The 23,156-nt window shown below is 37.3% G+C and overlaps 1 protein-coding gene across 1 annotated transcript in view; it reads right to left on the bottom strand.

Moving 5' to 3' along the window:
• The window catches only part of ZNF782 (zinc finger protein 782), a 36,820-nt gene extending 32,841 nt beyond the window's left edge, over nt 1-3,979 (bottom strand). Inside the window, exons 1-2 of the mRNA XM_047699216.1 lie at nt 3,899-3,979; nt 2,522-2,577 (exon numbers count right to left, since the gene is read on the bottom strand). Of these exons, the coding sequence (XP_047555172.1) occupies nt 2,522-2,577; nt 3,899-3,911 (69 nt within the window). The 5' untranslated portion in view covers nt 3,912-3,979. The remainder of the gene's footprint in view (nt 1-2,521; nt 2,578-3,898) is intronic.
• Between the last annotated feature and the right edge of the window lie 19,177 nt (nt 3,980-23,156).

A 23,156-nucleotide genomic window follows, 5' to 3' on the forward strand; every position in this document is an offset into this window, starting at 1 on the left:
GACTGAAAATCCAGGAACATTAATGAAAAAACTCCTAGATTTGACATAAAAGTCAAATGCCTTGCGGTATATGGGTGGCTCAGTTGGTTGTATCTGCCTTTGGTTCAGGTCATGATCCCAGGACCCTGGGATCAAGCCCACAGCTGGTTCCCTGTTCAATGGGGAGCCTGCTTCTCCCTCTCCCTCTACCCCTCACTCTTGTTCATGTGTACTCTCTCACTCTCTCTCTCTTGCACATGCTGTCTCTCTCTTTCTCAAATAAATACAATCTTTAAAAAAAAAAATCAAATGCCTTTATGATAAAAAAAATCATGAGTAAGGCAAAATTACAAAAAACTTTAGGGAAATTGTGCAATTTATATCACAGAGAAAGGGCTATAATGATATAGTGGATACAGTAATTAAAATCAATACATCAATAGAAAAACAGGTAAGGGATAACAACAAAAAAAGAAATATAGATTAATTACAAAACAAAAAAAGATGTTCCACACCTCATTCATGAGAAAAGCTTATAAAACCAAATGGAGATTATTTTAATCACATTGGTAAAAGTTGAAAATTTAACAGCACGATCTATTTAGAAGGCTGTAGAAAAGAAACAAACTCTCAGATTGTTGGCTTTACCTTAAATTACATCCAGATTTTGACAAAGTAACTAACACCATTATGATCCTCATTTCATGCTAGAATTATAGAAACAGGCTCCTATATTGTTCCTGCTTCTAGTCTAGTATCTTCAGACAGTGTTCAGTAGACAGTGTTCTTCCTGAAAACTATCCTTTTCAGGAAAGTAGTCAAAACTATCCTTTTATATCAAACCCCAAACCCTCAACACCCTCCATATCACCTAAGGTGAATGGAGAGAGAGACTGTACCCATGAATTGAAGATTCATTATGATCAAGATATTAATCCTTCCCAAGTTGTTCTCTACACTACAGATTCTATGGATTCAGTGCAATCAAAATCAAAATCTCAACAAGTGTCTTTGAGACAGACAAGATTTTCAAAACTTTCTATAAAGAAGCGAAGGACCTAGACTATCCAAAACAATTTAAAAAAAGAAGAAAGTTGAAAGACTTACATTATCTGACTTCAAGAGTTACTGTAAAGAGACACTCATCAAGATAGTCTGGTATTAGCAAATGGATTACACTGATCATCAGAGGTGAACAGAGAATAGAAACAGACCCTACATGCATTGTGGATTGGTTTCCCGCAGAGATGCCAACACTATTCAATGGACGAAGTATATTTTTGTCAACAAATGGTGCTGACAGGTAGGTAGGCAAAGGTAGAGAGCACAAATAGGACCAGTATATGTCCCTCAATTCCCAATATTTAGAGTTCACTGCCTAAATAGAATATTAAGAATCTCAGCCCTGAAATTCCGGGTTTCAGACTGGGTCAAGTAGAACATATTTTGTCCTTTACTGATTAGCAGCCTTTAGGCTAAAATAAAATTTAAAAGCTGATTGAAAAAAGGGATTACTGATATAACAGATAAAGACTTTGAAACTAATAGAATGCTATCAACAAGCTCATGAAAACACATTAAAAATGTAAATAAAACGAACAATTTTCTATGAAAATGTATCAAAAATTATATTAAGAAAAAACACAGGGGCGCTTGGGTGGCTCAGTCAGTTAAGCATCCGACTCCTGCTTTCAGCTCTGGTTTTGATCTCAGTGTCATGGGATCGAGCCCTGTGTTGGGCTCTGTGCTGAGCAAGTACTCCTCTTGAGATTCTTTCTCTCCCTCTCCCTCTGCCCCTCCCCCATGTTTCTCTCTCTCTCAAATAAATAAATCTGAAAATAAAAGAAAAAAATACAAATGCAATATAGACTTATGCCTGATAAGTCAACACCAGAGTCTTTATGCTAAAGTCTTCTAAAGGTCTAAATCTGTATGTAAAAATTTCACAAAAACCCTCATATAGTACAACTTTCTCATCTAAATTGCTAGAAAAGAAAAGGAGCAGAAAAGTTTTCCATTTACTTTCATAAGACTATGACCATGATACCATAATTGGACAGAAAAACAAAAAAGTATAGTCTAATCCAACTTGTGGATATAGAAACATAAACCCTGAATATAGTATTAGCAAAAGGCCCGAGGATAATATGTAAGAAGCAACTTACCAAACTTTTAGCAACTAGGCTCCATACAGGAATTTAAGTTAATATTAGAAAATATGTTATACTGTTTACAGTACTCACAGATGAAAGGAAATAAGCTTTAGTTTTATTCCAATCCATACACAAGAGACAATCGATAATTCAATGCACATTCATGACTAACATGAAATCTTAGCAACCTGGTACATGGATGGAACGTAACCCTACTCTAACAAAGGTTCCTACCAAAAGCTGAAAGAAAACATCACAGCTGATAGTCGAACAGCGTATATTTTTGTTCAAGACATATTCCTAGATCTCCTTTTTCATTTAATACATGGATCCTTCTAAACCTCAAAAATCCATTACAATACTAAGTGGGGAATAAATGAAAAGCTCACCTGAGGTGTGTTCATTTTCTGTGGATCTTGGGAGAGTGTACAGAACTGTGGTTCAGCTGAGGGGACAGAAAGAAGATAGAATTCACCAGATCTAGCCTGTCTTACAGCTCCTACACTCACCTCCCCACATCTCAGCAACCCAGTTGGAGGATCATCCTCCCCATAGGCCTGGGACCCTCTGAACCTTGAAAAGGAATGAGAAAGATCATGTGCCACTTGTCTTTGTGTGACTCTGAAATTACTGTGGGTTTAATTCTGCAATTTTTTACTGAGTGAACATAAAATTTGCTTGATTGATTTAACCATAATGCATGATTCCTCGTGACTAACACAAAGTAACAGATTAGTTGAATCAGCGTACGCCAAAGAATGAGACAACATAATTGGGACCTAAGAACTCATTTTAGGGGCAAAACCAAGAGTCCTGGAATTCATTATAATATCAGACTTAAAGGACAGCCTGAGAATACTGAACAGGCTAGGAACCTCTTTCTGACCCAAGGGACCTGAAGAGACACTAAAAATACCAGAATATATCTGACATATGATCAGAGTTCATCTACATTCACCTTCCCTTATATCCTTGGGGATTTGGGGACAGGCCACTTTGCTTAGTGCTGTGAACGCTGCGATGCTGGTTTCAGGCAGGTGTGATATTTAGACAATGCCTAAGATTGGAAGTAAAGTACACCTGCCCTTGAATCCAAACTCCCTCACTGCTAGCTTGTGACCTGAGCACATCGTTTCACCAAACTGAGCCTGGGTTGTTTTCTAATTTTTGTCCGTTTGTTTATTCTAAGTAGTTGTGAGGTTATGATAAACCGTCCAATGAGAACAACAGTGTCTTCTAACTATGAAAGCAGTTGTCATTTACGCAGTGCATAGTGCCCGGTACTTGTCTAAATACTTTAAAAGTGATGACTTAGATCCAAGTTTCAAAACAACCCCCTAGAACAGTCGTATAATACAATTTTGAGATGAGAAACCCGAATCTTACCCAGATTCCTTCTATCGCCTCTGCTGGAAACTTACCCGGGCCTTTTTTGGCTCCCGTGCTCCGGCTCTCACCGCACTCAGGGTCACCATCAGCGTTATAGACGCACTTTGCCTCCCACCGACACTAAGTCGGGCTGCAGGCGTGCCCAACCTACACACCCAGGACCGTACGGAGCCCCTACTCAAGACTGGGCTCAGACCCACTTGCGCTACCGCAGCCGGAGGGCCGGGGATCTCCCCCTACCTCCCCCCACACTCCCACCGGCCTAATGTCGATAGAGGGCTGGTCGAGGCGTCTACCAGGGGTATCCCAAAGACTTCTTGCTCCCATCCCTAGACACAAGGGCGCCCCTCCCATAGAGAGCTCCCCTGCAACCTCACCGCATGCTCGCATCCTTTACTTTTCGAGTAGACCCGAGGGCTCTCTCAAAGCGCTTTCCTGAAGTCCAAGATTAGACGAATGAGGAGGCGGAGCTACGGCTGCCCTTGCGCAGAAGGAGCCCCGAATTCCCTTCCCAGAGTGCCATGCGGGGAAGCCAAGAAGTCAGGACTACATTTCCCATAGACCTCCGCGGCCACTGTTAAAGTCACTCTTTTTTGGCATTTCCACTTTTTAGAAAGTTAGAGACTGCTGTTCTTAAAAGTTCCTCTCTCAGGTTCTGTCAGAGCCCCGAGAGATTAAGGGTGAAATGTGAATTCTTCTACCAAATGTAAAGGGTGCTCCTCTACTGAATCCCTATTGAAATAACATTTTCCCCCTCAGGTTATTTGGAGGCAATGAAAAAACTTGAATATGGTTCGTATATTGAAAATATTAAAATTATGGTTACTTAGGTGAAGTGTGGAAAAAAAAACCTCGAAGTTATGTAGGAAAAATGATTTTGTAAAAAAGAAAAAAAAAGGCATGACGACGAGGTGTTTAGTATTGAAATGATAAAGCTGTAAAATTATAATCTTTACAGTTTTTCAACCTGGGACTTCTACCTTGTCCCTTTAGAGCCACCGGACCTGTGAGCTATGACCTGGTGCCCTTGGAGCCCAGTGTGGAGCTTCTACTGGGGGTCAAGACAGATGCTGCAGTTGTAGATGTATGTAGGATGTATGATGAATTCTTTCAACAAATTTTTTCTTAGTTATCTCGGACTTCCATGTGCATAACAAGTTTGCTGTTTTTCTGCTGACATAATTCTTTGTCATTCCTTAAGGAATTACAAATAAAAGCACAAAAATGTTGTTCAAACTATATTAAATCATTAATAATTGACTTTAACATAAAGATCAGTAATGGAGGGAAAGTAGTCACTACATATGTTCATTTAAGAAACATTTATTGAAAACCTGTGGTGCAAGAGACATTCTAGATGCTGGGATAGCAACATCAGATGAAAGATTAAATTCCCTATCCCCATGGACTTTATGATCTAAGTTGTTTTGGGGACCTAATAGTCAGGGTACCCTCAAGAAACAGATGTCTGTTGTCGAGAAACAGTAGGATCTTGAGGACAGTCTAATAAACAGGGCTCTAAAAACATGGGTAGGGTTGGTAAATCATCCTGTAACTAGTGATGATAAGGAGGCATTATGGCCACAGGGCTCACAGTGCCTGGAAGGAGAAAGGCTACCCTTATGAGAGCAGTGGCTTTAGGAAAGCATCATTATGGCCATTGATTAAATGGCTCAGCATGAAGAACCAAAGGAATAAATACCCAAACATCACTTGTACTCTTTCTGCTCATGGCCTGTTTTCAGTTAAGCATTTATAATTCAATACCTATTCTTGGAATTCCTTCCACATGTATCTCCTCTAGACTTTTTTGTCATCAAATTTCCAGTCTTATTCTTGTCTAGCCCCCTACTACTCAACAACTCATTGAGCTACTGGACATCAATCAATATAAAACTCAAGACATGTCTCTTCTTCACAAAGTGAACAAGTAAATAAAACTCCTCAAACCTTTGTCTACTGGGAAGATTTCTTTTCCACACATTTCAGAACCACCCCTAAGTGAGACTGCAACTGCAGCAGTCAATAACTTCCTATGATGACACTATGCACTGTAGATTTGAGTTGAAGGAGATTTGACTGGCCCCCTTGGGGACTTTTGGGGAATGATTAATTATATAACTAAGTTGTGAGGAATTTTGTCAAAGGGACCCAGTCTGCCCTTCAGTCAAAGCCTTCTATCTTTAAAGTAGGATATATCAAGGACTGGAAAGAGGATCTGAAGCCCTGATATAATGGTTTGTGTTAATTTTCTGCCCATGAGACCCAAAATTTCATATATAGATATGTATCTTAAGAAGTATTTTAAGTGGGTGTCCATCTACTTCATTTCGATGGACTTCACTATCAAAGAGCTACCAGTGCAGATCCCTTCAGGTCACTAAAAAAGATAACTGCATATGAGAATGACTCAGAAGAGTTTTAAAAAAATATTTGTCAGGATCCCATTAGAGAAACACAGGCATATCTTGAATATATAGTGGGTTGGGTTTCAGGTTACCACAATAAAATGAATATTACAGTAAAGTGAACCAAATGAAATTTTTTGGTTTCCCAAGGTATGTAATAGTTAAGTTATGCCTATACTATACCGTTGTTTACTGAGTATACAATAGCATCATGTCTTAAAAACAGTGTACATATGTTAATTTAAAATATTTTATTGATAAAAGATTTGTCCTCTGAGCTTTCAGCAACTCATAATCACTGATCACAGATCACTATAACAAATACAATAATAAAGTTTGAAATATTGTGAGAACTACGAAAATGTGACCCAGAATCATGAAGGGAGCAGGTGATGTTGGAAAAATTGTGTTAATAGACTTGCTTGACTGTGCTTTGCAGCTATTGCACTTTTTACAATTTGAAACCTTCAACTTGTAAACTGATTTATGACAAATTAAAACTTTCAATTTGTAAAAAAGAAAAAGCCACCACAATATCTGCAAAGCAAAATAAAGTGAAATTACAATACAATGAGTTGTCTCTATATATTTCATTGGTGTGAAATGCACCATGGGCTGCTCCTGATTCCACAGTGAGTATACTTGTATTGGTAAATTTGGCCCTGTCCAAATAGAATTCATCCTTCTTGGCCTAATATTCTAAAGCTCCACCTACATATATGCTATCTAGTTTCTGCTTGTACTATTGAGCAAGATCTTGAGTTCGTGTATGTGTGTGTGTGTGTGTGTGTGTGTGTGTGTGTGTTTAATTTCTGGATTAGCCCTTGCAATTTCCCTTCTGAGCATAGCTGGTTCTTTATTCTCATTATGGGCCTCAAGTCAGCAACAGAAGCTGACTCAGGCTCAGGGAAAACCCAAGGATAGTGTGCATTCTTTTTGTGGGATAAGTTGTATTAGGATCATCCCTTAGGATTTAGAGAGAAATAGAGGATAGCAACTGTCAGAAATAAGTTAAGCATCACTTCTTTTTCTCAGCTTCTCACAAATGGTGGTTTTAAGTCTTGGGGCACCTGGGTGGCTCAGTGGGTTAAGCCTCTGCCTTCGGCTCAGGTCATGATCTCAGGGTCCTGGGATCGAGTCCTGCATTGGGCTCTTTGCTTGGCAGGGAGCCTGCTTCCTCCTCTTTCTCTCTGCCTGCCTCTCTGCCTGCTTGTGATTTCTCTCTGTTAAATAAATAAATAAAATCTTAAAAAAAAAAAACAAAAAAGTCTTACAGTTGCAGAGTGTGCCAAGTGCAATGAAACCTGAAGTGCTTTGTAAGCCTCAAAGACCTAATATACCTTTAATGCCTAGTTGTACACCAAATGCAAAGTGCACAGAAGAGAGAATAGCTATTTTGACTAATTGCTAGTAGATGTTTGACCATATCTTTTTTCTTTGATAATAATTTTGGGCTTCTTGGATGCTTGGTAAATCCACCTAAGTGAAGGAATATAATTTCCTCATCTTGATCTTGACCTCACTCAAAGTCCATTATAGCAGGAACTGGGGGAGAAGGTGTACTTACTTCGCATCCATCCTCATATGGGTAGTGATCATTTTAAAAAGATTTTGGACTGTACTGTCTCTCATGAAGGTATACTTGTATTCAGACCTTATCTGAATGAGTATTTGACATAGATTCCATCTACTGAGTGCACAAGTATAGTAGATCATTTTTTAAACTGTTCAGAAACCTCTGTCTGGGAACTCTCTCTCTTGATTTCATAACCATAGATTTGTTTGGTCTTCTCTAGAGTTTCATGCAAAAGGAATCACATAGTGATACTCTTCTGTGGTGGCTTTTTAAAAATTCAGGCTAATAATTTAGAAATTCATCTTCCAGTTGAATTCTAGCAATGCAGAAAGAGAGACACACAGGGAGAAACAACTGATAATCAGATCAAGGGGTACCCAAGGTGCCCAAAGTTTCAGGCTATATCTGAATTCAAGGACATACACTCATTCCAATTTTCTGGTTCCTAGACTTTCCCAATAAATGTCTCACATTTCATCTGTATATACTTCCTCAAATTGTGGGTCCAATAGTTATTATAATTTTTTGAAGAAATCATGGCCCCAAGTTAAAAAAATATTAATTTACACATCTAAGAAGCTTAATGAACCACAAATAGGAAAAATTGAGAGATTTATACTTAGACATGTCATAGTCAAAGTATTAAAAGCCCCACACAAAGAGAAAAAAACAAAAGAAAAACAGTTTTTAAAAGATTTTATTTATTTATTTGAAAGAAAGAGAGAGAGCATGAGCAGGGCAAGGGGCAGAGGGAGAGAGAGAAACATGCTCCTCACTGAGTGGGGAGCCAGATATGGGGCTCAATCCCAGGAGCCTGAAATCATGACCTGAGCCAAAGCAGATGCTTAACTGACTGAGCAAATCAGGCACTGAGAAAAAACAATTTAATATGTTAAAGAGAGCATAATTATAAATAATATCTAACTTCCCATCAGAAAGAATGGACTCTAGAAGGCAGTGAAATAATATATTCAAAATACTGAAAGAAAAAACTGCTAATGAAGAATTTTTTATCTGGTGAAACCATCTACCAGTTATAAAGGTAAAATAAGGACATTCCAAAATTTAAAAAGATTGAGAGGACTCCTTGATATCAGAACTGATTTATCACAAATATTAAAGAAAATTCTTTGGATTCTGGGAGGGAATGGCACGAGATAGTAGCCCAAATTAACTGGAAGAAATACAGAGTGTAGATGTAATAAATGCCCATGTTAAAAATAAAAGAATCTAGATATATTTTCATGTTTCTTCTGTTAAATTATTTTTAAAAATATAACTCTGTGTAAATAGATAATTATAACACTGTAACATTGGTTTTGTAAGATATAGATGTAATATATATGAAAATAATAGCACAAGAGGGGGAAATAATAGAGTTATGTTAAACATTTTATAGTTCATGGCAATCAAGTTAATATTAATTTGAAATAAATTGTGATGAGTTAAGATGCATATTGGACTTTCTAGAGCAGACACCAGGAAAATAGTTTATACATATAGTAAAAAGTAATCAGAAGAGGAATTAAAATGACATATTAAAAGATTTGTTTAACACAAAAAAGTTAATAAAAGAGGAACAGAGGAACAAACAAGGCTAAAGACAGAAAACAAATAGCAAATGGCAACTGTAACTTTTAACCTGTTAATAACTGCACTAAATATGTATGGTCAAAAAAACCCAATTAGAAAGCAGAGAATGAAAAAATATTTAATAAAGCAAGATCCAAATATAACACTCTACTCATGGCACACCTTAGATTCAAAGACAAATAGGTTGAAATCACAAGAATGCAAAAAAGGAGAGGAGGGAGGATGACAGAAGAGTATGAGAACCTCATTTCACCTGGTCTCTTGAATTCAGCAAGATATCTACCAAATCATCCTGAACACCTGCGAATTCAACCTTAGATCTAAAAAAGAATTGCTGCAATTCTACAAATTGCAAAGCAACCACTTTCTGCCAGTGGCATGGAAAGCCTTCAGGGAACAAGAGCCACATGGAACAATCCAAAGTGTCTTACACTGAGCCCAGCCCCTTGGCAAGGGGTGGTGCATCTCCACCTAGCCAGACAACTGAGAATCAGTGCAACAGGCCCTTCCCCCAGAAGAAGGGCAGGAATATCAGTCTAATACCAAATTTATGGATCACACAGAACTGAAAAACTCCTACACCAAGGGGAAAATAGTATATGGAATTTGGTCAATATTTTTCTCATGATTCTTTAGTCTTTCAGGTTAAAATTTTTTTTTTTCCTTTTCAACTAGTTCCTTATTTTATCAACTCCCTTTAAAGTCTTTTTTAAATTTTCATTTTTACATTTATATTTTGTAGATATATTCTTCATTTTTAGCTTCCTTTCACTGTATTCAAGTTTATTTTGGAAATCTATAAGTTTTTCATTCTTACAATTTTGGGATTTATTGTCCTCTAACAAACAGACCAAAATATACCAAAACCAAGTCAATCACCCTGTTTTGTCCACACAGGAGATTAAATTCTCTCTCCCCCCCCTTTTTTTCCCCCTTTTCTTTTTTGGTTTCTGATTTCTTCAGATTATTCTAGTGTGTGTTTCATTGGGGTCATGGTTGATTTTTTAAAAAGATTTTTATTTATTAATTTGAGAGAGAGACAATGAGAGAGAGCAAAAGAGCAGAGAAGGTCAGAGGGAGAAGAAGACTCCCATGGAGTTGGGAGCCCAATGTAGGACTTGATCTCAGGACTCTCAGATCATGACCTGAGCTGAATGCAGTTGCTTAACCAACTGAGCCACCCAGGGGCCCAGTCATGGTTGATATTTTTGATTTTGTTCTTTCATTCATTTATTCTTCTCTGGACAAAATTACTAGAAGGAAAAATTCACAACAAAAGAAAGAACCATAGGTAATACTTTCTGCCATAGATTTAAACAATATGCATGTAAGTAAAATGTCAGACCTAGAATTCAGAATGATGACTATAAAGTTACTAGCTGGGCTTGAAAAAAGCATAAAAGACACTAGAGAATGCCTTAGTGCAGGGATGAAATCTAATCAGGCCAAAATAAAAAATGCTCTGAGATACAGTCTAAATTGGATGCTTTAACAGGTAGGGTAAATGAGGAAGAAAAGAGTAAATGACACAGAAGACAAGTTGATAGAAAGGAAGGAAGCTGAGGAAAGGAGAGAAAAACAACTAATGTACCATGAAGGGAGGATTCAAGAAATCAGCAATATCATAAAGTGAAACAATATTAGAATAATTGGGGCCCAGAGGGAGAAATAAGAGAGAGGGACAGAAGTATAACTGAGCAAATCATAGCTGAGAACTTCTCTAATCTGGGGAAGGACATGGCATTTAAGCCCAGGAGGCCTAGAGAACTCCCTTCAGAAATCAATAAAAATAGATCAACATCTGATATAATTGTGAAACTTGCAAATTTCAAAGATAAAGAGAAAAAAATCCTGAAAGAGGCCCTTAACCTACAAGAGTAGGAACATTAGGGTGGCAGCAGACCTATCCACAGAGACCTGGCAGGCCAGAAGGGCTGGCATAATATATTCAGGGTACTAAGTGAGAAAAACATGCAGCCAAGAATACTTTATCCAGCAGGGCTGTCATTCAGAATAGAAGGAGAGATAGAGAGCTTCCAAGACAGTGATAGGCTAAAAGAATTTGTGATCACAAAACCAGCCTTGCAAGAAATATTAAGGGGAAAATTGTAAGTGAAGAGAGACTCTAAGAGTAACAGACCAGAAAAACACAGAGACAATATACAGAAACAGGGATGTACAGGCAATACAATGGCACTAAATTAATATCTTTCAATAGTTACTCTGAATGAAAATAGTTTAAATGCTCCAGTCAAAAGACACAGGGTATCAGACTGGATAATAAAGCAATACCCATTCATATGCAGTGTACAAGAGACTCATTTTGAACTTAAAGACACCTCCAGAATGAAAGTGAGGTGATAGAGAACAATTTACCATACTAATGGACCTCAAAAGAAAGCTGGGGTAACAATTCTCATATCAGACAAATTAGATTTTAAACCAAAGACTGTAGTAAGAGATGTAGAGGAACACTATATCATACTTAAAGGATCTTTCCAACAAGAAGCTCTAACACTATAAATATCTATGCTCCCAACATGGGAGCAGTCAATTATATAAACCAGTTAACCAAACTAAAGAAAAATATTGATAACAACACATTAATAGTAGGAGACTTCAACACTCCACTCACAGCATTGGACAGATCATCTAAGCAGAAGATCAACAAAGAAACAAGAGCTTTGAATGACACATTGGACCAGATGGACTTCGTAGATATATACAGAGCATTCCATCCTAAAACAACAAAATACTCATTCTTCTCAAATGCACATGAACTTTCTCCAGAATAGATCATATACTGGATCATAAATCAGGTCTCAATTGATACAAATATTGAGATTATTCCCTGCATATTTCCATACCACAATGTTTGGAAACTGGAACTCAATAACAAGAAGAAATTTGGAAGGAAATCAAACACTTGGATGGTTAAAGAGCATGCTGCTGAAGAATGAATGGGTCAACCAGGAAATTAAAAAAATAACTTCATTCATGCAAACAAATGAAAATGAAAACAAATCGGTTCAAAACATATGGGATACTGCGAGTGAAGTACATAGCCATCCAAGCCTCTCTGAAAAAAAAAAATAGAAAATCCCAAATGCACAAGCAAACCCTACACCTAAAAGACTTGGAGAAAGGATTGCAAATACAGCCTAAACCAAGCAGGAGAAAAGGAATAATAAATATTAGAGCAGAAATCAATGAAACAGAAACCAGAAAAACAGTAGAACAGATCAACGAAACTAGAAGCTGGCTCTTTGAAAGAATTAATAAGATCAATAAACCTCTGGCCAGACTTATGCAAAAGAAGAGAAAGGACCCAAATTAATAAAGTCATGAATGAAAGGGAAGAGATCATGACTAATACCAAGGAAATAGAAATAATTGTTAGAAATTATAATCAGCAACTATATGCCAACAAATTAGACAATCTGGAAGAAATGGATGCATTCCTGGAAACTTATAAACTACCAAGACTGAAACATGAAGAAACAGACAATCTGACAATAAGCAGCAGGGAAATTGAAGCGGTAATCACAAACATCCCAAAAAACAAGAATCCAGGGCCTGAGGGCTTCCCAGGGAAATTCTTCCAAACATTTAAAGAAGAAATCATACATATTCTACTGCAGCAGTTTTGAAAAATAAAAATGAAAGGAATACTTCCAAACTCGTTCTATGAGGCCAGCGTTACTTTGATCCCAAAACCAAAGACCCCATCAAAAAGGAGAATTACACACCAATTTCCCTAATGAACATGGGTGCCAAAATACTCACCAAATCCTAGCCAATAGGATCCAAGAGTGCATTAAAAGGATTATTCGCCATGACCAGGGGAGATTTATTTCTGGGATGCATGTGTGGTTCAATATTTGCAAATCAATCAATGTGATAGAGCACATTAATAAAAAAAGAGACAAGAACCATGTGATCCTCTCAATTGATGCAGAAAAAGCATTTAACAAAATATAGCATCCTTTCTTGATTAAAAATCTTCAAAGTATAGGAATAGAGGGAACATACCTCAATATCATAAAAGCCATCTATGAAAAGCCCACAGAAAATATCATTCTCAATGGAGAAAAACTGAGAGCTTTTCCCTTAAGGTCAAGAACATGACAGGGATGTCCACTCTCACCACTGTTGTTCAACATAGTACTAGAAACACTAGCCTCAGCAATCAGACAACAAAAAGAAATAAAGGCATTCAAATTGACAAAGAAGAAGTCAAACTCCCTCTCTTTGCAGATGACATTATACTTTATGTGGAAAACCCAAAAGACTCCACCCCAAAATTACTAGAACTCATCCAACAATTGAGCAATGTGAGAGGATACAAAATGAAGGAACAGAAATCAATTACATTTCTATACACTAAGAACATGACTGAAGAAAGAGAAATTAGGGAATTGATCCCATTTACAATTGCACCAAAACCCCTAAGATATCTAGGAATAAACCTAACCAAAGAGCTAAAGGATCTATACTCTAGAAACTACAGAACACTTACGAAAGAAATTGAGAAAGACACAAAGAGATGGAAAAACATTCCATGCTCACGGATTAGGAGAATAAACATTGTGAAAATGTCTATGCTGCCCAGAGCAATCTATACTTTCAGTGTAATCCCTATTAAAATATGATTGACATTTATCACAGAGCTAGAACAAACAGTCCTAAAATTTGTATGGAAACAGAAAAGACCTCAAATTGCCAGGGCATTATTGAAAAAGGAAAACTAAAGCTGGGGGCATCACAATACCTGACTTCAAGCTATATGACAAAGCTGTGATCACATCAAGGCCGCATGGTATTGACACATAAACAGACACATAGGTTAGTGGAATAGAGACCCCAGAAATAGATCAATTAATCTTTGACAAAACAAGAAAGACCGTCTCTTCAATAAGTAGTGCTGAGAAAATTGGATACCCACATGCAGAAGAATGAAACTGGACATTCTCTTACACCATACACAAAGATAAACTCAAAATGATTGAAGGACCACAACATGAGACAGGAATCCATCAAAATCCTAGAGGAGAACATAGGCAGTAACTTCTTTGACCTTGGCCACAACAACTTCTTGCATTATACATCTCTAATGCATGGGGAAAAAAAGGAAAAATGAACTATTGGGACTTTATCAGATAAAACTTCTAAACATGGAGCACTGGGTGTGGTGCAAAAACAATGAATACTGTTATGCTGAAAATAAATTTAAAAATTTAAAAAAAAAGAACTGGATGTCATGCATAAACAATGAATTTTGGAATACTGAAATAAAATAAAATAAAATGTAAAAAAACCTTCTAAAACAAAAACAAGGTAAAAACTGTAGAACAAAGGAAGCCATCAATAAAACTAAAAGTCAGCCTATGGAATTGGAGAAGATATTTTCAAATGTCTTACCAGACAAATGGCTAGTATCCAAGAACTATAATGACAGACTCTACACCCAAAAAATAAATAGACCACTCAAGAAATGGGCAGAAGACATGAACAGAAATTTCTCCAAAGAAGACAGGCAAATGGCCAACAGACACATACAAAAATGCTCTACATCACTTGGCATCAGGGAAATACAAATAGAAACCACAGTGAGATACCACCTCATGCTAGTCAGATGGCTAAAATTAACAAGACAGGAAAAAAAAAAACAAATGTTGGCAAAGTGTGGAGAAAGGGGATTGCTCTTCCACTGTTGGTGGGAATGTAAGCTGTTACAGCCATTCTGGAAAACAGTATGGAAGTTCCTCAAGAAGTTAAAAATAGAGATAGAGCTACCCTAAGACCCAGCAATTGCACTACTAGGTATTTACCCCAGAAATACAAATATAATCATTTGTGGTACATGCACCACAATATTTATAGCAGCAATGTCCACAATAGCTAAACTATGGAAAGAGCCCAAATGTCCATCAACAGATGAATGGATAAAGAAGATGTGCTGCATATATACAATGTAATATTACTAGGTCATCAGAAAGGATAAGTACTTACAATTTACATCAATGTGGATGGAACTGGAGGGTATTATGCTGAATGAAATAAGTGAATCAGATAAAGACAATTAGCATATAGTTTCATTCATATGTGGAAAATAAGAAACAGTGCATAGGATTATAGAGGAAGGGAGGGAAAACTGAATGGGAAGTAATCAGAGAGGGAGAAAAACCATGGGAGACTATTAAGTATAGGAAACAAACTAAGCATCACTGGAGGGGAGGTGGGTGAGGGGAATGGGTAACTGGGTGATGGACATTAAGGAAGGCACGTGATGTGATGAGCACAGGGTCTTATACGCAACTGATGAATTATTAAACTCTACATCTGAAACCAATGATATAACATATGTTGGCTAATTGAATTTAAATAAAAAAAGAATGCAAAAGATACATCATGCAAATAATAAACAAAAGACTGATGGAGGGATTGTATTAATACTGGAGGATATAGGTTCTTTTTTAAAAAGTTTTTATTTAGGGATGCCTGGGTGGCTCAGTTGGTTGAGCAGCTGCCTTCGGCTCAGGTCATGATCCCAGCGTCCTGGGATCGAGTCCCACATCGGGCTCCTTGTTCTGTGGGGAGCCTGCTTCTCCCTATGCCTCTGCCTGCCACTATGTCTGCCTGTGCTCACTCTCTCTCTCTCTTTCTGACAAATAAATAAATAAAATCTTTAAAAATAAATAAATAAAAAATAAAAAAGCTTTTATTTAAATTCCAAATTGTTAACATACAGTGTAATATTTGTTTCCAGTGTGCAATATAGTAATTTGACACTTCAATATAACTCTCAATGCTCATCATTGCTGCTTTCCAACAGCCACTTTCCACTTTCCCAATGGCACATGGGAGAAGAACGAGGCACAAACAAGTCAGTCTCAAGAGAATGGGAGCAGGGGAGAAGACTCCAGCCCAGAACAACTCCTCTGTCCTGTATTTATAGATACAAGATAACAATCAACAAAGAAGTTGAGGAGGTTATAGATAAGCAAGATATGCCTGATCAAGCAGTATAGGATTTGTGGTTGAGTAAACAGATTTAGAGGAATCATCTAATTAACTACAGGTGTCTCTTGAGAAGGGGAGATAACAGAAAAAAGAAGCAGGCAGAGTTCATCCTGAGTGGGCTGGTGTTCCCAGCTGCTAGGCTTCAATCCTCTCCCCAGATGCCTGTTGCTGGTACATGTTCAGCATGTCTGGTCAGTACATTGTTCTGAGGGACAGTTACAATCATGATAAGTGCACTCCTTAATCCACATCACTTATTTAACCCTTCCTCCCACCAACCTACCCTCTGGTAAAGATTAGTTTATTCTCTATACTTAAATAGTCAGCTTCTTGGTTTGCCTCTCCCTCTCTCTTCTTTTCCCTCCCACTCCTTTGCTCATTTGTTTTGTTCCTTAAATTCCTATGAGTGAAATCATATGGTATTTGTCTTTCTCTGATTGACTTATTTCACTTAGCAAAATGCTCTCAAGCTACATCCATGTCACTGCAAATGGGAAGAATTCATTCTTTTTATGGCTGAGAAATATTCCATTATATATATATACTACAGCCTCTTTATCCATTAATTAGTTGATGGACATTTGGGCGGTCTCCATAGCTTGGCTATTATAGATAATGCTGCTATAAACATAGGGGTGCATGTATCTCTGTCAATTAGTATTTTTGTAAATCTTTGGGTAAATACCTTGTAATGCAATTGCTGGATCATGAAGGTAGTTCTATATTCAACTTTTTGAGGAATCTCCATACTGTTTTCCAGAGTGGCTGCACTAATTTGCATTCCCACCAACAATGCAGGAGGGTTCTTTTTTCTCCACATCCTAGCCAACACTTGTTGTTTCTTGTGGTTTTGATTTTAGCCATTCTGACAGATGTGAGGTGATATGTCATTGTAGCTTTGATTTGTATTTCTCTGATGATAAGTGATGTTGAGCATCTTTTCATGTCTGTTGGCCATCTGTACATCTTCTTCAGAGAAATGTCTGTTCATATCTTCTGCCCATTTTTTAATTAAATTATTTTTTGGGGGGGTGTAAACCATGTACATTCTTTTTTTTTTATTAATTTTTTATTTTTTCAGCATAACAGTATTCATTATTTTTGCACCACACCCAGTGTTCCATGCAATCCGTGCCCTCTACAATACCCACCACCTGGTGCCCCCAACCTCCCACCCCCCACCCCTTCAAAATTCTCAGATCGTTTTTCAGAGTCCATAGTCTCTCAACCATGTACATTCTTTAAACAGTTTAAATACTGACATTTTTTGGATATGTTATTTGCAAATATCTTCTCCCATTCCATAGGTTGCCTTTTAGTTTTATTGATTGTTTTCTTTTCTGTGCAGGTTTTTATTTTATTTATTTATATTTTAATATTTATTTATTTTTTTTCAAATTTTTATTTGAATTCTAGTTAGTTAACATATAGTGTGATATCACTTACATGTAAAACCCAGTGCTTATCATAAAAAGTGCCCTCTTTAATACCCATCACCCATTTAGGCCATCCCCCAGCCCACCTCCCTCATTACTCCTCAATTTGTTCTCTATCATTCAGAGTCTCTTATGGTTTCTCTCTCTCTCTCTTTCCCCTTCTCATATGTTCATCTGTTTTGTTTCATTAACTCCACATATGAGTGAAATCATATGGTAGTTGTCTTTCTCTGACTGACTTACTTTCCTTAGCATAATACACTCTACTTCAATCCATGTTGTTGAAAAGAACAAGATTTCTGTTCTTTTTAATGCTAAGTAATTTTCCACTGTATAATATACCACAACTTCTTTACCCGATCATCTATTGATGGACATCTGGGTTCTTTCCATACATTGGCTATAGTTGATAATGCTGCTATAAACATCAGGGTACATGCTTCCCCTTGAATCCATATTTTTGTATTGTTTGGGCAAATACCTAGTAATACAATTGCTGGGTCATAGATTAGTTCTATTTTTAACTTTGTACAGGAACTTCATACAGTTTTCCAGAGTAGCTGCACTAGTTTGCATTTCCACCGATAGTTTAAGAGTGTTCTCCTTTTTCTGCAATTTCACCAACACCTATTATTTCTTGTGTGGTTAATTTAGCCATTCTGACAGGAGTGAGGTGTATCTCATTATGCTTTGATTTGTATTGTTCTGATCCTGAGGGATGTTGAGCATCTTTCGGTGTTTGTTAGCCATCTCATGTCCTCTTTGGAAAACTGTCTATTCATGGCTTCTGCCCATTTCTTAACTGGAAAATTTGTTTTTTGGATGTTGAGTTTGAGTTGAGATTGGTCGTAAGTTCTTTATAGATTTGGATACTGATCCTTTGTCAGGTATGTCATTTGCAAATATCTTCTTCCATTCAATAGGCTGTCTTTTAGTTTTGTTGGTTGTTTCCTTCACTGTGCAGAAGATTTTTATCTTGATGAAGTCCCAATAGTTCATTTTTCTTTTGTTTCCATTGCCTCTGGTGATGTGCCTAGTAATAAGTTTGGGTGGTGGAGGTCAGAGAAATTGCTGCTTGTGTTCTCCTCTAGGAGTTTGATGATTTCCTGTCTCACATTTAGGTCTTTCATCCATTTGTATTTTATTTTATTATCTTATTTAGATTTTATTTATTTATTTGAGAGAGAGAGATAGAGAGGGCAGAAGGAGGGGCAGAAGGAGAGGGAGAAGTAGACTCCGCACTGAGCAGGGAGCCTGACATGGGCTCAATCCCAGGACCCTGAGGTCATGACCTGAGCTGAAGACAATTAATTAACCCACTGAGCCACTCAGGTGTCCTGGTTTTGAATTTCTTTTTGTGTATGGTGTAAGGAAGTGGTCCAGTTTCATTCTTCTGCATGTGGTTGTCCAGTTTTCCCAACCCTAGTTGTTGAAGAGATTGCTTTTTTTTTCTTCATTGGATATTCTTTCCTGCTTTCTCAAAGATTAATTGACCATGTAGTTGTGGTTTCAATTCTGGGTTCTCTAATCTGTTCCATTGTTCTATGAGTCGTGTCAGTAGCACACTCTCTTGATGACTACAGCTTTATAATACAGTTTGAAGTTTGGAATCATGACGCCTCAAGCTTTTCTTTTCTTTTTCAGGATTGCTTTGGCTATTTGGAGTCTTTTGCAGTTACATACAAAATTTAGGACTGCTTGCTCCAGTTGTGTGAAAAAATGCTGGTGGTATTTTGGTAGGGATTGCATTAAATGTGTTACATTGCTTTGTGTGGTATAGACATTTTAACAATATTCATTCTTCCAATCCATGAGCATGGAATGCTTTTCTATTTCTTTCTGTTCTCCTCAATATCTTTCATAAGTATTCCATACTTTTCAGAGTACAGATCTTTTAGTTCTTTCAGTTAGATTTATTCCTAGGTAGCTTTTTTTTTTGTTTTTTTTTAAATTCCTGGGTATCTTATTTTTTTGGTGGATTTGTAAAAGGGCTCAATTCCTTGATTTCCTTTTCTGCTGTTTCATTACTGGCGTATAGAAATGCAACCGTTTGTGCCCATTGATTTTATATCCTGCAACTTTGCCGAATTCCTGTTCGAAGTTCTAGCAAATTTTTAGGTGTAGTCTTTCAGGTTTTCTACATAGAGTATTATGTCATCTGCAAATAGTGAAAGTTTGACTTCTTCCTTGCCAATTTGGATGCTGTTATTCTTTTTGTTTTCTGATTGTAGAGGCAAAGACTTCCAGTATTATGTTTACTAACAATGGTTGAATGGACATCCCTGCCTTGTTGCTGACCTTCGAGGAAAAGCTCTCAGGACTTCCCCATGAGGATGATATTAGCTGTGGGTCTTTCATATATGGCCTTTATGATGTTGAGTTATGTTCCATCTATCCCTACTTGTTGAGGGGTTTTTATCAGGAAAGGGTGCTGTATTTTGTCAAGTGCATTATATGCATCTAGGGAGAGGATCATACGGTTCTTATCCTTTCTTTTATTGATGTGCTGTATCACTTTGACTTATTTGTGAATACTGAACCAGTCCTGCAGCCCAGGAATAATCCCTCTGATCAAGGGGAGCAATTCTTTTAAAGTACTGTTGGATTTGGTTTGGTAGTATTTTATTGAGAATTTTTTGCATCCATGTTCGTCAGGGATATTGGCCTGTAATTCTCCTTCTTAGTGGGTTTTTGGTTTTGGAGTCAAGGTAATGCTGGCTTCATAGAATGAGTTTGGAAGTTTTCCTTCCATTTCTACTTTTTGGAACAGTTTCAGAAGAATAGGTATTAACTCTTCTTTACATGTCTGGGAAAATTCCCCTGTGAAACCCATGTGGCTCTGGACTTTTGTTGTTGGGAGATTTTGACTACTGATCCAATTTCGTTGGTGGTTATGTGCCTGTTCAAATTTTCTATTTCTTCCTGTTTCAGTTTTGGTGGCTTGTACGTTTCTGGGAATTTGTCCATTTCTTCCAGGTTGCCCAGTATGTTGGCATTAATTTTTCATAGTATTCTCTTATAATTGTTTATATTTCTGTAGTGTTGGCTGTGATTTCTCCTCTTTCATTTGTGATTTTATCTACCAGGTCCCTTCTCTTTTCTTTTTCATAAGTCTGTCTAGGGGGTTATTAATTTTATTCATTCTTTCCAAGTACCAGTCCTTAGTTTTGTTGATTGTTCTACTCTGGTTGTTTGTTTGTTGTTTGTTTGTTTGTGTATATTGCCATATCTTTTCTAGCTCCTTTAGCTGTAAGGTTAGATTGTGTATTTGAGACTTTTCTTGGGTCTTGAGGTAGGCCCGTATTGCAGTATACTTCCCTCTTAGGACTGCCTTTGCTGCATCCCAAAGGTTTTGGGCTGTTTAGGTTTCATTTTCACTTGCTTTCATGTATTTTTTACATTCTTCTTTAATTTTCTGTTTAACCCTTTCGTGTGTGTGTGTGTGTGTGTGTGTGTGTGATTTTATTTTATTTGAGAGAGTAAGAGAGCAAAAGAGCAGGGGGGTAGGAAAAGATGGAGAGGGAAAAGCAGACTCCCCACTGAGCAGGGAGCCCAATGTAAGGCTCTATCCCAGGACTCCGGATCATTGGCTGGAGCTGAAGGTAGATGCTTAACCAACTGAGTCATGCAGGACTCCCCATTCAGATGTTCTTTAACCTCCATGTATTTGTGGTCTTTCCAATTTTTTTTCTTATAGTTCACTTCATGTTTCATAGCTTTGTGGTCTGATCATATGCATGGTATGATCTCAATCTTTTTGTACTTGTTGAGAGCTGATTTGTGACCTAGTGTGTGATCTATTTTGGAGAACGTTCCATGCACACTCGAGAAAAATGTGTATTCTCTTGTCTAAAGATGAAATGTTCTGAATATATCTGTTGAGTCCATCTGGCCCAGTATGTCATTCAAAGCCATTGTTTCCTTGTTGATTTTCTGCTTAGATTATCCATTGCTGTAAGTGAGGTGTTAAATCCCCTATGATTATTGTGTTATTATCAATAAGATTCTTTATGTTTGTTGTAATTTGATTGATATATTTGGGTACTCCCAAGTTGGATTTACAATATTTAGGTAAGATACAAGATGTACAAGATTTATAGTATTTGTTAGGCCTTCTTGATGAGAGATCCCTTCATTATGATAGAATTGTCTTTGGTTTAAAATCTAGTTTGTCTGATGTAAGTATGGTTACTGTGGCTTTCTCTGGATGTCCATTAGCATGATAGATGGCTCTCCATTCCCTCACTTTCAATCTGTGGGTCTCTTATAGGAAGCATATAGATGGATCTTGATTTTTCGTTTTTTATCCATTTTGATACCCTATGTCTTTTTATGCAACATTTAGTCCATTTACATTCAGAATGATTATTGAAGGATGTGAATTTAGTGCCATTGTGTTACCTGCAGAGTTGGTGTTTCTGTGATGTTCTCTGTTCCTTTCCAGTCTTTATTGCTTTTGGTCTTTTTTTCTCCATTGAAGGAGTACCCCTTAAAATTTCTTGCAGGGCTGGTTGAGTGGTCATGAACTCCTTTAGTTTTTGTTAGTCTGGGAAACTCTTTATCTCTTTCTATTCTGAATGATAGCCATGCAGGATAAAGAATTCTTGGTCACATATTTTTCCAATTCAGCATGTTGAACATTTTCTTCCACTCTCTTCTGGCTTGCCAAGTCTCTGTAGACAGATCCACTGTGAGCCTGATCTGTCTTCCCTTGTAGGTTAAAGACCTTTTTTTGCCTTTCTGCTCTCAAGATTCTTCCTTGTCTGTGTATTTTGTGAATTTGACTATCATATATCATGGTGATAGTTGGCTTTTGTTGAATTTAATGGGAGGTCTCTTTGCTTTTTTGGGTTTTGATGTTTATGTCTTTCTTCAGGTTAGAGAAGCTTTCAGTTATAATTTGTTTGAATAAACCTTCTGTCCCTTTCTCTCTTCATCTGCAGGGACTGCTATGATATGAATGTTATTACATTTAATAAGTCACTGAGTTCCTTATTCTACCTTCATGGTCCATTACCTTTCTGTCCTTCTTCTTTTCAGCTTCACTACATTCCATAATTTTATCTTCTATATCATTTATTCACTCTTCTGCTTCATTTATACTCATTTTTTTATGGCCTTCACTTGGGCCTGCATCTCAGTTATAGCATTTTTTATTTTTGACCTGACTAGATTTTAGTTCTTTTATCTCTGCAGTAAGGGGTTCTCTACTGTCTTCTATGCTTCTTCCAAGCCCAGCTAGTACCCTTACAATAGTTGTTTAAATTCTAGTTCAGACATCTTACTTATATCTGTATCAACTAAATCCCTGGCTATGAGTTCTACCTCATGTTCTTTCTTTTAGGGTGAATTCCTCTATCTCCTCATTTTGTCCAGAAAAGAAAAGAAGAGAGAAAAAAACAAAACAAACAAACCAAAGAAAAAAACAAAGAAAAAGAAAAAAAGGAAAACAAAGGGGCACCTGGGTAGCTCAGTGGGTTAAAGCCTCTGCCTTTGGCTCAGGTCATGATCCCAGGCTCCTGGGATTGAGCCCCGCATCAGGCTCTCTGCGTGGCAGGGAGCCTGCTTCCTCCTCTCTCTCTGCCTGCCTCTCTGCCTA

Source organism: Lutra lutra, chromosome 13 (genome assembly GCF_902655055.1).
Source record: "Lutra lutra chromosome 13, mLutLut1.2, whole genome shotgun sequence".
Classification (NCBI taxonomy): domain Eukaryota; kingdom Metazoa; phylum Chordata; class Mammalia; order Carnivora; family Mustelidae; genus Lutra; species Lutra lutra.